Genomic DNA, 13,307 nt, shown 5'->3' on the forward strand with positions numbered 1-13,307 from the left:
CGTTAACACCTGGGTCGCGAGGTTCGGCGTACCGGCCGACATAACCTCCGACAGAGGCGCCCAGTTCACCTCCGAACTCTGGACGGCCACAGCACGCAACCTCGGGGTGACGCTCCACCGAACCACGGCGTACCACCCGCAGGCCAACGGGCTTTGTGAACGCTTCCACAGGTCACTCAAGGCCTCACTCCGCGCCGGCCTGCAGGACAGTACCTGGACTGACCGCCTACCGTGGGTGCTACTAGGCCTACGCACCGCGGTCAAGGAAGACCTCCAGTCCTCAGCAGTGGAGTTAGTCTACGGACAACCGCTGCGCGTACCAGGCGAATTCCTCCCGGAGGCTACCACGCCTTGGTCGGCCGAACAGCAGCGGCTCAACTCTTTCTCTTCCGCTCAACAGTTCGCCCCACTTCCAGTCAACCGACACGGCGAACTCGCACCTCACGTCCCGCCAAACTTACAGCAGGCATGCTTCGTCTTCGTGCGACACGACATGCACCGCGGACCCCTGCGACCCCCGTACGACGGACCGTACGAGGTACTACAAACTGGGGACAAGGTCTTCAAGCTGCGACTCGGCGACAGGGTCGAAACAGTCTCCATCGACCGGCTCAAACCAGCACACACAGAACCAGGAGAACAGGTCCACGTGGCCCGACCTCCAACTAGAGGCCGTCCCGCCAGCAAGCCAGCACAGCCGGCGGCGAATCGCCCGGCCCCACCAACTAGACCGGCGACCACTCAGAGCCGCTCCGGCAGAACCATTAGACCACCGTCACGACTCGTCCACTCCTCCTAAGCGGATTCTGGGGGGAGCTCTGTGGCGACACACCACCATTGGACATAATCCGCTCACGGCGGCACGGACAGTTTACGCAGGCGCACTGCCGGCAGCAGCCGCCCCCAGCCGGGGGCCCTTTCCTCCGGCAACTTGTTTCCCACAGGGACAGGCTGCCGGGAGCACTTCCTGTCTGGGGAGTATTTAAGTGGTTGCGCGGGCTTTTCAAGCTCTCTCTTTGCCATGATGTAGATTAAAGCAGTTGTGTTTCACCAACTCTGGTCTTGACTCCCACGTTTGCCGCGGTATCTCAACAACAGCTTACTTACATAATTATTTCTGTGAGAATTTATAGGCTTACATGATTCCTTTCAGTCTTTTCTTCAATGATAACATATTTAGTTCTTTTTCTAATGTTGACCCTTTTTCTAATGTTGACCCTTAAATCCCAGAATCAGCCTGGTCACTCTTGTTATCCCTCTTTAATGCATCAACATATTTTTAAATGTCCCACATATTGAGAGAGAGTCACAGCTATTTTCTCTTTCTTGCGCCTAATGTTGTGATGATGTCTCAGTACCTGGTGCCACCTCTGGCACTTTTCAACTTCAGTGCTTGGTCCACTGAAGCCATACTGTATGAAAATGAGCAAAGGAGATGGAAAATGCCTCCAATGTTATGTTGAATGGTCATTGGAAAATTAAACATGAAACAATTTTTGTGGTGCAGTTTACAAGAGCATAAATATATCGTGGCCAAAATTCCAGTTGGGCCCTGGGCAGAGTTGAGGTGGATCACCCGTTGGGGCGACAGGAAAATGGGGTAGAATCTGGTTCTGCTGGGAGTCTGCCCCATTGGAACAACTGAGAAATTTTACAGTGGAAGTGGAAATAAAGAGAACATTTTCCACCCAACCCACGTCCATATCAAGTGGCATTTCTAGGGGACTTCCTGAGCTACCTTGGGAATGCTGCTCTTTGCAGGCCTCAGCAGAGACCTTGTGTAAGCTCCACTGAAGCTCCAGAAAAGGTCCCAGGTCTTTACAGGTTAAAGGTAATTGATCCTGGAGACGATTGAGTACTTTAACTTTGATGGGCCAGCGCATCCGTAGGAGCAAACTTTAAAATGTTGGCCTGTCTAGTCTCGGCCCTTCCTAGGTCATTGATCCACATTGGAGCAGCATAGCACCATACCAGTTTTCCGGGCTGTTGTCATGGCTGGTACCAATGATGCGCATTTACAAATGCAGGCCACCTGACCAGAGTATGCAGATGTTATAGTTCCTGCAATTTGGGATGGTGTCTGGGTCTCCCTCCATTGATGATTTAGAGTCTACTCTGTTGCACTTTCACCAGCAGAGCAACTCGATCAGAATTTCAGGCTCATGACATTTAACAGTAAGGGTTACAGATTTGATATGCTTACAGCACTTATCAGCTGCAATGATGTGGGGAGGCATCAGAGGGAAAGTCATTGTAATGCACCTCTCGATGGCTGGCTGAGAGTGGTATTGGCAGAAGCTGCCACTCGTATTCACTCATACCCAAGCAGATATCTCATTCAGAGAAGGTAAATAGTTTGGAGAGACTAAGGGTATTGGATGAAAATTGAGGTAATCATACACTTGTAAAAGGAAGACTTCAAGTACAACATCTAAGAAAGAAAGACTTGCATTTCTATAGCGCCTTTCACAACCACTGGACATCCTAAAGCACTTCACAGCCAACAAAGTACTTGAAGTTTAGTCACTGTAGTAAGGTAGGAAATGTGGCAGCCAATTTGTGCACAGCAAGCTCCCATAAACAGCAATGTGATAATAACCAGATAATCTGTTTTTCAGTGATGTTGATCGAGGGATAAATATTGATCAGGACACCGGGGATAACTCCCCTGCTTTTCTTCAATAGTGCCATGGGATTTTTATGTCCACCTGAGAGGGCAGACGGGTCCTCGGTTTAACGTCTCATCCGAAAGTCAGCACCTTTGACAGTGCAGCACTTCCTCAGTACTGCACTGGAGTGTCAGCCTAAATTTTTGTGCTCAAGTCCCACAACCTTCTGACTCAGAGGCAAGGGTGCTACCAACTGAGCCACAGCTGACATAGCCTTCCTTGGATTGTGACTCAAAATATTGGCATTTTAAACCAAATACAAAAGCAATATACTGCAGATGCTAGAAATCTGAAATAAAAACAGAAAATGTTGGAAATACTCAGCAGGTCAGGCAGCATCTGTGGAGAGAGAAACAGAGTTAATGTTTTAGGTCGATGACCCTTCGTCAGAATTGGAAAAAGTTAGAGATGTAAACAAGTGCATGGGCAGGGAAAGAGGGGAGGAAAGAACAAAAGGGAAGGTCTGTGATAGGATGGAAGGCAGGAGAGATTAAAAGATAGAAGGGATGATGGTGCAAGGCAAAAGGAGATGGTAATGGGACAAGTTAAGAAACAAAAAATAAGTCTATGAGGTGTAAATGGGAACAGCTGAATCATCAACAACTGCCATGTGAAAAAAAAAAGGGGCAGAGGTTATGGTCTGAAATTGTTGAACTCGATGTTGAGTCCAGAAGGCTGTAAAGTGCCTAATCGAAATATGAGGTGCTGTTCCTCGAGCTTACGTTGGGCTTCATTGGAACAGTGTAAGGGGCCGAGGATGGAGAGGTCAGAGTGGGAGTGGAGTGGTGAATTAAAGTGATAGGCAACTGGAAGCTCGGGGTCACACTTACATACAGAACAGAGGTGTTCTGCAAAGCTGTCACCCAATCTGCGTTTGGTCTCCCCAATGTAGAGGAGACCGCATCGTGAGCAGCGAATACTGTATACTAAGTGTCAGGAAGTACAAGTAAATTGCTGTTTCACCTGGAAGGAATGTTTGGGGCCTTGGACAGTGGGAAGGGAGGAGGTAAAAGGGCAGGTGTTGCATCTCCTGCGCTTGCACAGTAAGGTGCCGTGGGAAGGGGAAGGAGTGTTGGGGGTGATTGAGGAGCGGTCCCTTTGGAATGCTGAAAGAGGAGGGGAGGGGAAGATATGTTTGGTGATGGGATCACGCTGGAGATGGCAGAAAATGATCTATTGAATATGGAGGCTGGTGGGGTGAAAGATGAGGACAAGGGGAACCCTATCATGGTTCTGGGAGGGAGGGGAAGGGGTGAGAGTAGAAGTGTGGGAAATAGAACGAACACGGTCGAGGGCCGTGTCGACCATGGTAAAGGGGAATCCTCGGTTGAGGAAAAAGGAAGACATATCGGAAGCACTAGTATGGAAGGTGGCATTTTAAACCAATTCATTTCTTAAGTATAATCATTTAAAAAGTTCACTGTACAGGAAAAGTAATTTCTTGAAATACAGTAGATATCTCACTCTCCCCACATCTCCCATACAGTACAGTAATTTGATAGACCACAATCATGCTTTGTTTATGGCTCCCTTATTACTAAAGGTCAGATGATAGGAAGCACTCCCTTTCTCAATATTCGAGATTGGGGAGTGGGATAGCCTAAAATAAGGTCCGTACTCGCTTACACCCAATACCATACTATACTTCACATTACTTTGACCTGACATTTACTTTAGCTCATGTACATTTTGAACTGGTGAAGTTGAGTATTGGTAAACACATAAGTGGTTTTCCAATAAACTGTACCAAGGTTTCTGTAACTTGCTTAAAAATTAAAAGCATGTGATAGCTGTGCCTTAGACCTGTACCTTTAATCACTGCCGCTGCAACTGAATCAAAATGGTTATAGAAAATGCAATCCCTTTACAAGAAGTTATATGTATTCGATTTCTAATTGTTTCACTGTGATGAGCAAATGAAACCCAAGTAATGGAGTAATGTTTTATTGTGGATGAAGATTATACATTAAGGCCTAGAAATTTATTAAGGCGCTGCCAGCTTTGCGCCCAGTTAACGCCTAAAGGGTGATTTTGCGCCAAAAATGAGTTTGCGCAGATATTCAGCGCAGCGGTATTGGCAGCGGTAGCCGTTAGCGCTGCGCCGGCACCGATGATGTCATCGGTGTGCGCAGTGCCCCGGTTCCGCCCCAAAACCGCGCCGATCCCCATATTTAGTTGCGGCCGCCTCCGCCGAAGCGGCCGCAAACAGCGACCAGAAAACGGGGCCGTCCTGCTGCCTTAGTGGGGCGCTTTACAGCGGAAGGTGCGGCCAGCCGCTTTTGCGGCGGCCGCCTGCCCGCACCTCCTTCCCCGGCCTCCTCCAGCCCCCCCCCCCCCGCGGCATTGCCAGCTGCTTTCCATGAGCCCGGCACTTCTCCGTGGTGCCGGGCTCATTTGCCGGCACTATCCAGCGGCGATCTCCCCGTTGCAGGCAGCTCCCCCTTAAGAGAAGGAGGAGGCCTGCAGTACCGCAGCCTGCCGCTGCGCAGCGCCTGGCGCAGCGGCGCCTAGAGCGCTGATATTCAGTGTCAGCGCACCAAGCGGAGGCGGGCACACCCTGGTATAGCGCCCGCTTCCGAATTGGGGCGCTAACAATGAATATCTGACGATCGCTATAGGCTTCCCGCCCAGCGCTAACTTTTGGGCGCTAGCCAGCTGGCGGGGCCATAGTGAATTTTTAGGCCTAAGTGTTACGACTAGTGGAATTGATTTATCAGCTTGGAATTCTATGCTAAGATCAGGTATGTGTTGTCTGGAATTACTGTAATGCCTTTTTCATTTAACAGCAGCATGTACCATAGTCCCTTCATTTATACCAGAGGACTTCGGAGTTGGTTGTACAACCAAAAACAATTCCATACTGTTGGTCAGAAATTAAAATTCTGTATAATTAAGTATTAATGAATAAGCGACATGGAGCATGGCAACCTTTCATTTCTTTTAATGAGTTTGACATCATGTCTGATTTATCAATTAGTTTTAGGTCCCTTCCAATTTGTCACAGAGAACTTTGTTGCCTCCAAATTTTTGACTTTATGATACTCAAACCTACAATGTTTGTATTTTTTCCTGTTTACCTTTAGAGTGATTTTCCAGTTTAGCTAGTAATGGGTATTTTACCATTCTGCTATTTATTTTGCCAGGATGGGACTCCAGTTCAGGCAATCGTTGCTGAAGTATTAACGGAAATTGTGGGGATTGCCATAATCAGGAATGAAGAGGTATTGACTAATTTATACTTTAGAAATGTCACTGGAGACACGTTGACTACCTGTCCATTGGAGAAATAATAAATCAATATTTGTGATCTCCAAAGATTCTATTATTATGTAAGCATATTTGTACATGAAACTTTGAAAAGTTTGAGGTTGGAGAATAAGTTTGGAATGTTGATGGCATTATTACTCTTTGAGCAATCATTCTCACAACTTCTCCACTGTCAATGTTTGGCTTGTTAAATATCAAACTTGTCGTCATTTATTCCTATGGAGTTTCTGGAATTTTTTTTGGTAATATACAAGATGCTCACTGGCCTGCATGCAATCTGCCTGCCTGTTTGAAGTGTCACTCATCAGCAATGTGCTGAAGTTTATACTTTAAATGTGGTAACATAAGCACCAGCTAGATCTTAAATCTGTGATTCATTTTAAAATGTGTGGCTGTTGTAACGTATTAAAGAAAAAGGTTATTAAACCATCTAATGTGTAATTTTGGCCCATTATCGCTGCGACGGGAATTTAGTAGTCAGAGTTATACAGCACAGAAAGAGGCCCTTTGGCCCATCGTGTCCACACCGGCCATCAAGCCATCTATTCTAATCCCATTTTCCAGCACTTGGTCCGTAGCCTTGTATGCTATGGCGTTAAGTGCTCATCTAAATGTTTCTTGAATGTTGTGAAGGTTCTTGCCTCTACCAGTAGTGAATTCCAGATTCCAACCACCCTCTGGGTGAAAAGGTTTTTCCTCAAATCCCCTCTAAACCTCCTGCCCCTTACCTTGAAACTATGCCCCCTGGTTATTGACCCCTCTACTAAGGGAAAAGTTCCTTTCTATCTACGCCCCTCATAATTTTGTACACCGCAATCAGGTCCCCCCTCAGCCTTCTCTGCTCTAAGGAAAACAACCCCAGCCTGTCCAGTCTCTTCATAGCTGAAACGCTGCAGCCCAGGTAACATCCTAGTGAATCTCCTCTGCACCCTCTCCAATGCAATCACATCCTTCTAGTGTTGCGACCAGAAGTGCACACAGTATTCCAGCTGTGGCCTAGCTAGCGTTTTGTACAGCTCCATCATAACCTCCCTGCTCTTATATTCTTTGCCTCGGCTAATGAAGGCAAGTGTCCCATATGCCTTTTTAACCACCTTATCTACCTGTCCTGCTGCCTTCAGGGATCTATGTACATGCACACCAAGGTCCCTCTGATCCTCTGTCCTTCCTAAGGTCCTACCATTCATTGTGTATTCCCTTGCCTTGTTAGTCCTCCCAAAATGTATCACCTCACACTTTTCAGGGTTAAACATAGAAGATAGGAGTAGGCCATTTGGCCCCTCGAGCCTGCTCTGCCATTCAATGAGATCATGGCTGATCATCCAAATTCAGTACCCTGTTCCTGCCTTCTCTCCATATCCCTTGAGCCTTAAGAAATATATCCAACTCCTTCTTGAATATATTTGATGAATTGTCCTCTACTGCCTTCTTTGGCAGAGAATTCCACAGGTTCACCACTCTCTCTGGGTGAAGAAATTCCTCCTCATCTGTCCTAAATGGCTTACCCCTTATCCTTAGACTGTGACCCCTGGTTCTGGACTCCCCATCGGGAACATCCTTCCAGCATCTAGTCTATCTAGTCCTGTTAGAATTTTATAAGTTTCGATGAGATCCCCTCTCATTCTTCTAAACTCCAGCGAGTACAAGCCCAATCGACCCAATCTCTCCTCATACGTCATTCCTGCCATCCCAGGTATCAGTCTGGTGAATCTTTGCTGCACTCCTTCCATGGCAAGAACATCCTTCCTCAGATAAGGCGACCAAAACTGCACACAATACTCAAGATGTGGTCTCATCAAGGCCCTGTACAACTGCAGCAATACATCCTTGTTCCTGTACTCAAACCCCCTCGCTACAAAGGCCAACATACCATTTGCCTTCTTAACCGCCTGCTGCACCTGCATGTTTACTTTCAGCGACTGGTGCACAAGGACGACCAGGTCTCGTTGCACTTTCCCTTCTCCCAATCTATTGCCATTTAGATAATAATCTGCCTTCCTGTTTTTGACACCAAAGTGGATAACCTCGCATTTATCCACGTTATATTGCATCTGCCATGCTTCTGCCCAATCACCCAACCTGTCCAAATCATACTGGAGTTTCTCGGCATCCTCCTCACAGCACACACACCCACCCAGCTTGCCATTTGCCACTGTTCTGCCCATCTGACCAACCCGTCTCGATCGTCCTGTAGCCTGAGGCTTCCCTCCTCACTATTTACCACCCCACCAATTTTCGTGTCATCTGCGAACTTACTGATCATAGCTCCTACATTCATATCTAATCATTAATGTACACTACAAACAGCAAAGGACCCAGCACTGATCCCTGTGCTACACCACTGGACACAGGCTTCCAGTCACAAAAACAACCGTCGACCATCACCCTCTGCCTCCTGCCACCAAGCCAATTTTGGATCCAATGTGCCAAGTTGCCCTGGATCCCATGGGCTCTTACCTTCTTGATCAGTCTCCCATGCGTGACTTTGTCAAAAGCCTTACTGAAGTCCATGTAGACTACATCAACTGCACTACCCTCATCCACACACCTACCCTCATCCACACACCTAGTCACCCCCTCAAAAAATTCAATCAAATTGGTCAGACATGATCTCCCCCTGACAAAACCATGCTGACTATCCTTGCCTCTCCAAGTGGAGACTAATTCTGTCCCTCAGAATTTTTTCCAATAATTTCCCTACCACTGATGTTAGGCTCACTGGCCTGTAATTCCCTGGTTTATCCCTACTACCCTTCTTGAATAATGGTACTACGTTAGCTGTTCTCCAGTCCTCTGGCACCTCCCCTGTGGCCAGAGAGGTTCTGAAAATTTGTCAGAGCCCCTGAAATCTCCTCCCTTGCCTCACACAGCAGCCTGGGATACATCTCGTCTGGGCCTGGGGATTTATTCACTTCTAAGCCGCTAAAACTGCTAGTACCTCCTCCCTTTGTTCAAGTATATCACAATCCCCCTGCCTGATTTCTATGCCTACATCGTCCTTCTCCATAGTGAACACAGATGTAAAATATTCATTTAAATCCTCAGCTACATCTTCCGGTTGTACACACGGTGTGCCACTTTGGTCCCTAATGGGCCCTACTCTTTCCCTGATTATCCTCTTGCCCTTAATATACTTAAAAAACACCTTGGAATTTTCCTTTATTTTGCCCGCCAGTGTTTTTTCATGCCTCCTCTTCGCTATCCTAATTTATTTTAAGTACCCCCCTGCACTTTCTATACTCCTCTAGGGCTTCCACTGTTTAGTCCTTTGTATCTGCCAAAAGCTTCCCTTTTTTTCCCCCTAATCCATTTTCGTATATCCCTTGACATCCAGGGTTCCCTGGGCTTGTTGGTCCCACCCGTGACCTTTACGGGAACCTGTTGCCGTTGTACTCTCTCTATTTCCTTTCTGAGACTCCCGACTGCTCTGATGTGGATTTTCCTACAAGTAGCTGATCTCAGTCCACTTTGGCTAGATCCTGCCTTATCATATTAAAATTGGCCTTCCCCCAATTTGAAACCTTTATTTCCAGTCCATCTTTGTCCTTTTCCATGACTACCTTAAATCTCACTGGATTATGATCACTGTCACCAAAATGCTCTCCTACTAACACTTCTACCACTTGCCCGGCTACATTCCCTAGAATTAGGTCCAGTACCGCCCTCGCTCTTGTAGGACTTTTTACATGCTGGCTCAAAAAGCTCTCCTGGATGCACTTTAAGAATTCCACACCCTCTAAGCCTTTCACTATGACTATCCCAGTTAATATTGGGACAGTTGAAATTCCCTACTATTATTACCCTATTATTTCTACACTTCTGAGATTTGCCTACATATCTGTTCCTCTATCTCCCCCTGACTGTTTGGGGGCCTACTGTACACTCCCAGCAAAATGCTTGCCCCCTTTTTGTTTTTAAGTTCTACCCATATGGCCTCATTAGAGGAACATGCCAAGATATCATCCCTCCTTACAGCAGTAATTGACTCCTTGATTAATATTGCAACACCCCCTCCTCTTTTACACCCCCCTCTGTCTCACCTGAAGATTCTATACCCCGGAATATTGAGCTGCCAGTCCTGCCCCTCCCTCAACCATGTCTCTGTGATAGCAACAATATCAAACTCCCATGTGTTCAACACCTTCAATTCATCTGCCTTACTCACAAGACTCCTTGCATTAAAATAAATGCCATCCAGCCTTGCCATACTCCCTTGTGCCGTGACATATTTGCTCTGCCTTCCAGGCGGACTTGTTTTTTCCTCTATATTTGGCTGTGCATCACCCCCTACTATACCTCCACTATATCCCATCCCCCTGGCAAGTTAGTTTAAACCCCCCACCCCCAACAGCACTAGCAAACCTCCCCACAAGGATGTTGGTCCCGTTCTGGTTCAGGTGCAACCCGTCCGACTTGTACAAGTCCCACCTTCCCCAGAAGCAGACCCAGTGATCCAGGAAACTAAAGCCCTCCCTCCTGCACCAACTCTTTAGCCACACATTCATCTGCTCTATCCTCCTATTCCTATACTCACTAACACATGGCACCAGGAGTAATCCAGAGATTACAACCTTTGAGGTCCTGCTTTTTAATCTGCTACCTAGCTCCCTAAATTCTTGTTGCAGGACCTCACCCCTCTTTCTACCCATGTCGTTGGTACCAATGTGAACCACAACCTCCGACTGTTCACCCTCCCCTTTCAGAATGCCCTGCAGCCGTTCAGTGACATCCTTGACCCTGGCACCAGAGAGGCAACATACCATCCTGGAGTCACATCTGCTGCCACAGAAACATCTATCTGTTCCCCTTATGATAAAATCCCCTATCACTATTGCTCTCCCACTCTTTCCTCCCCTCCTGTGCAGCTGAGCCACTCGGTGCCACAGACGTAGCTCTTGCTGCATTCTCCTGAGAAACCATCTCCCCCATCAATATCCAAAACAGAAAATCTGTCAGAGGTAGATGGACCCAGGGGACTCCTGCACTATCTTCCTAGTTCTTTTACTCTGTCTGGCAGTCAGCCATTCCCTGTCTGCCTGTGCACTCTTTACCTGCGGTGTGACCACCTTGTTAAACATGCTATCCACAAAGATCTCAGCTTCGCAGATGCTCCACAGTGACTCCAGCCACAGCTCCAGCTCCAAAACACGAATTGCGAGTAGCTGCAGCTGGAGACACTTCCTGCACATGTGTTCACCCTGGACACCTAAAGTGTCCCTGACTTCCAACATATCACAGGAGGAGCACTCCACACTGCCAAGCTGCCCTGCCATGTCCTACCCTTAATTTACTCCCTTTAAATTAAAGAGTATTAAATACACTAGGGACCTTACTTCCCTTTAAACACTACTTACTTTGAACTAGAGACCTTACTTTTACTTTAATGACTGGAATGTAGAAATACCATATTTCAAATACCATATACCAAATACCATAGCTCCTGCTCTCCTGGAAGCTGACAAAGATGGAAAAAGAAAGGACCATCTCCCTTCCCCAAACTCACAGCTTAACACTCTGTTCCAATCTGTACTCCATGACAAACTGCACTCTAGCCTTCCTTATTTATACTGCTGAGATTTAAATAAGTGAGCTCTCTGGCGGGTACAGAATCAGATTAGACCACTTAATTAATTAATTACTCTCACCTGCTCTCCAGCACAGAGCTTGCTTAGCCCTGCACAAGCCTGGAAGAAACTTAAAACTTGAAACAGTAAATTTAAATGCTAATTGCAAGCACACAAGACTAGAATTTATAAAAATAAGAGATTAACCTTTAAGATTCACTCCCTCACTCACCAAACTCGCAGCTTAACACTCTGTTCCGATCTGCACTCCGTAAGATGTAATTGATTAGATATATACAGTATTACAGATGAACTAGCAAAGAACATTTGCCTCTAATTGGTCCAGTCTGAAGTATTTTCCTGCTGATCTCTCTTCCGTATTATCCTCTGGCAACTGGAGCTGGCACAATGTCCCAAAATCCAATGGGTATCACAATATTTATGGAAAACAAAAACTACTGCATAATGCGCCATGTACATTAATGGCAGCCCAGTCATTATTTAAACATTAATGGCATTGAGAGTAAATGGGGACAAATGGATTGAGACTGCCCAAATTCATTTCAATGAATTGATCTCGGGCCACAGAGGTGAAAGGCCAATGTTTAACCTACTGTAGCACCCATTTCCCTCATTTTTCATGTACAACTTGCAATATTTTACATTGGTGATCATGTACACATTATAGGGCCGATTTTAACTTTCAGCGGTGGCTGCAAACTGGCGGTAGATGATCGGCAGCCAGTTATACACCCCACCCAGTTTCCGTTCCATTAACTTCAGTGGAAAGGGAAATTGGGTGGGGTGTCATTGGGTGGCCCATCTGCTAATGCCAGTTTTCCACCACTGAAAGTTAAGATCACTCCTTATATCTGAATATTATTAAAATTTTCACAAAATGTACCTCAGTTATTTTCATGTGCAGTGTATCGAGAAGACATTAATAAACTTGCAGAATGGGCATGTAATTGGCAGATGAATTTCAATATAGATAAGTGTGAGATTACTGTTTGGTAGAAAGAATAAGGAGGCCACATACTGCTTGGAAAATAAGAGTCTAAATGGGGTAGAGGAGCAAAGGGATCTGGAGGTACAGATACACAAATCACTAAAAGTAGCGAAGCAATTTGATAAGGCCATAAAAAGGCAAACAAAGCACTGGTGTTCATTTCTGGAGGGATAGAATTGAAAATCAGAGAAATTATGTTAAACTTGTATCAAGCCTTGGTTAGACCACACTTGGACTACTGTGCACAGTTCTGGTCTCCATATTATAAAAAGAATATAGACGCACTGTAGAAAGTGCAAAAAAGATTTACAAGGATGATGCCAGAACTGAGAGGTTATACTTAATTGGGTTAGGCTGAACAGGCTGAGGCTCTTTTCTTTAGAAAAGTGAAGGCTGAGGGGTGACCAAATAGAGGTCTTTAAAATGATGAAGGGGTTTGATAGGGTAGACGTAGAGAAGATGGCCGGAATTTAAAGGATTATTAACTTGTTCTCAGACCCTTAAGAGTCTTTTTAACCTTACCTTTTAAATTTACCTGGATGGCCACGGGAACCACGCTGCTCGGGAACCGCATCTGTCGGCCTGAGATGGGAGCTCAGTGGTCATTGCTCCAGCTGATTAGTTGACAGCATGAAATGTACTATAAAAGCTCCCACCTGACAGCTGATCACTTTCCTCAGGCAGAAGCTGTTGCTCACTGCATTCCCAGCACAGATTCTGCAGACTGCAAGTCTTTCCAGCAAAGTCTCCATCCAGTGCCATCTCATTGGAAGAACCTCTCTCACCATTGACAGATTG

At 46.2% G+C, this 13,307-nt stretch overlaps 1 protein-coding gene across 11 annotated transcripts in view; it reads left to right on the forward strand.

Moving 5' to 3' along the window:
* cfap61 (cilia and flagella associated protein 61) overlaps positions 1 to 13,307 on the forward strand; it is a 383,529-nt gene that overhangs the window by 140,429 nt on the left and 229,793 nt on the right. For all 11 annotated transcript variants that reach the window (XM_085981775.1, XM_085981777.1, XM_085981776.1 and 8 more), the window contains one exon: positions 5,813 to 5,890. In XM_085981775.1, the coding sequence (XP_085837901.1) occupies positions 5,813 to 5,890 (78 nt within the window). The remainder of the gene's footprint in view (positions 1 to 5,812; positions 5,891 to 13,307) is intronic.

The sequence above is a fragment of the Somniosus microcephalus genome, chromosome 3 (genome assembly GCF_052327205.1).
Source record: "Somniosus microcephalus isolate GS21.2 chromosome 3, FLI_Smic_1.0, whole genome shotgun sequence".
NCBI lineage: Eukaryota > Metazoa > Chordata > Chondrichthyes > Squaliformes > Somniosidae > Somniosus > Somniosus microcephalus.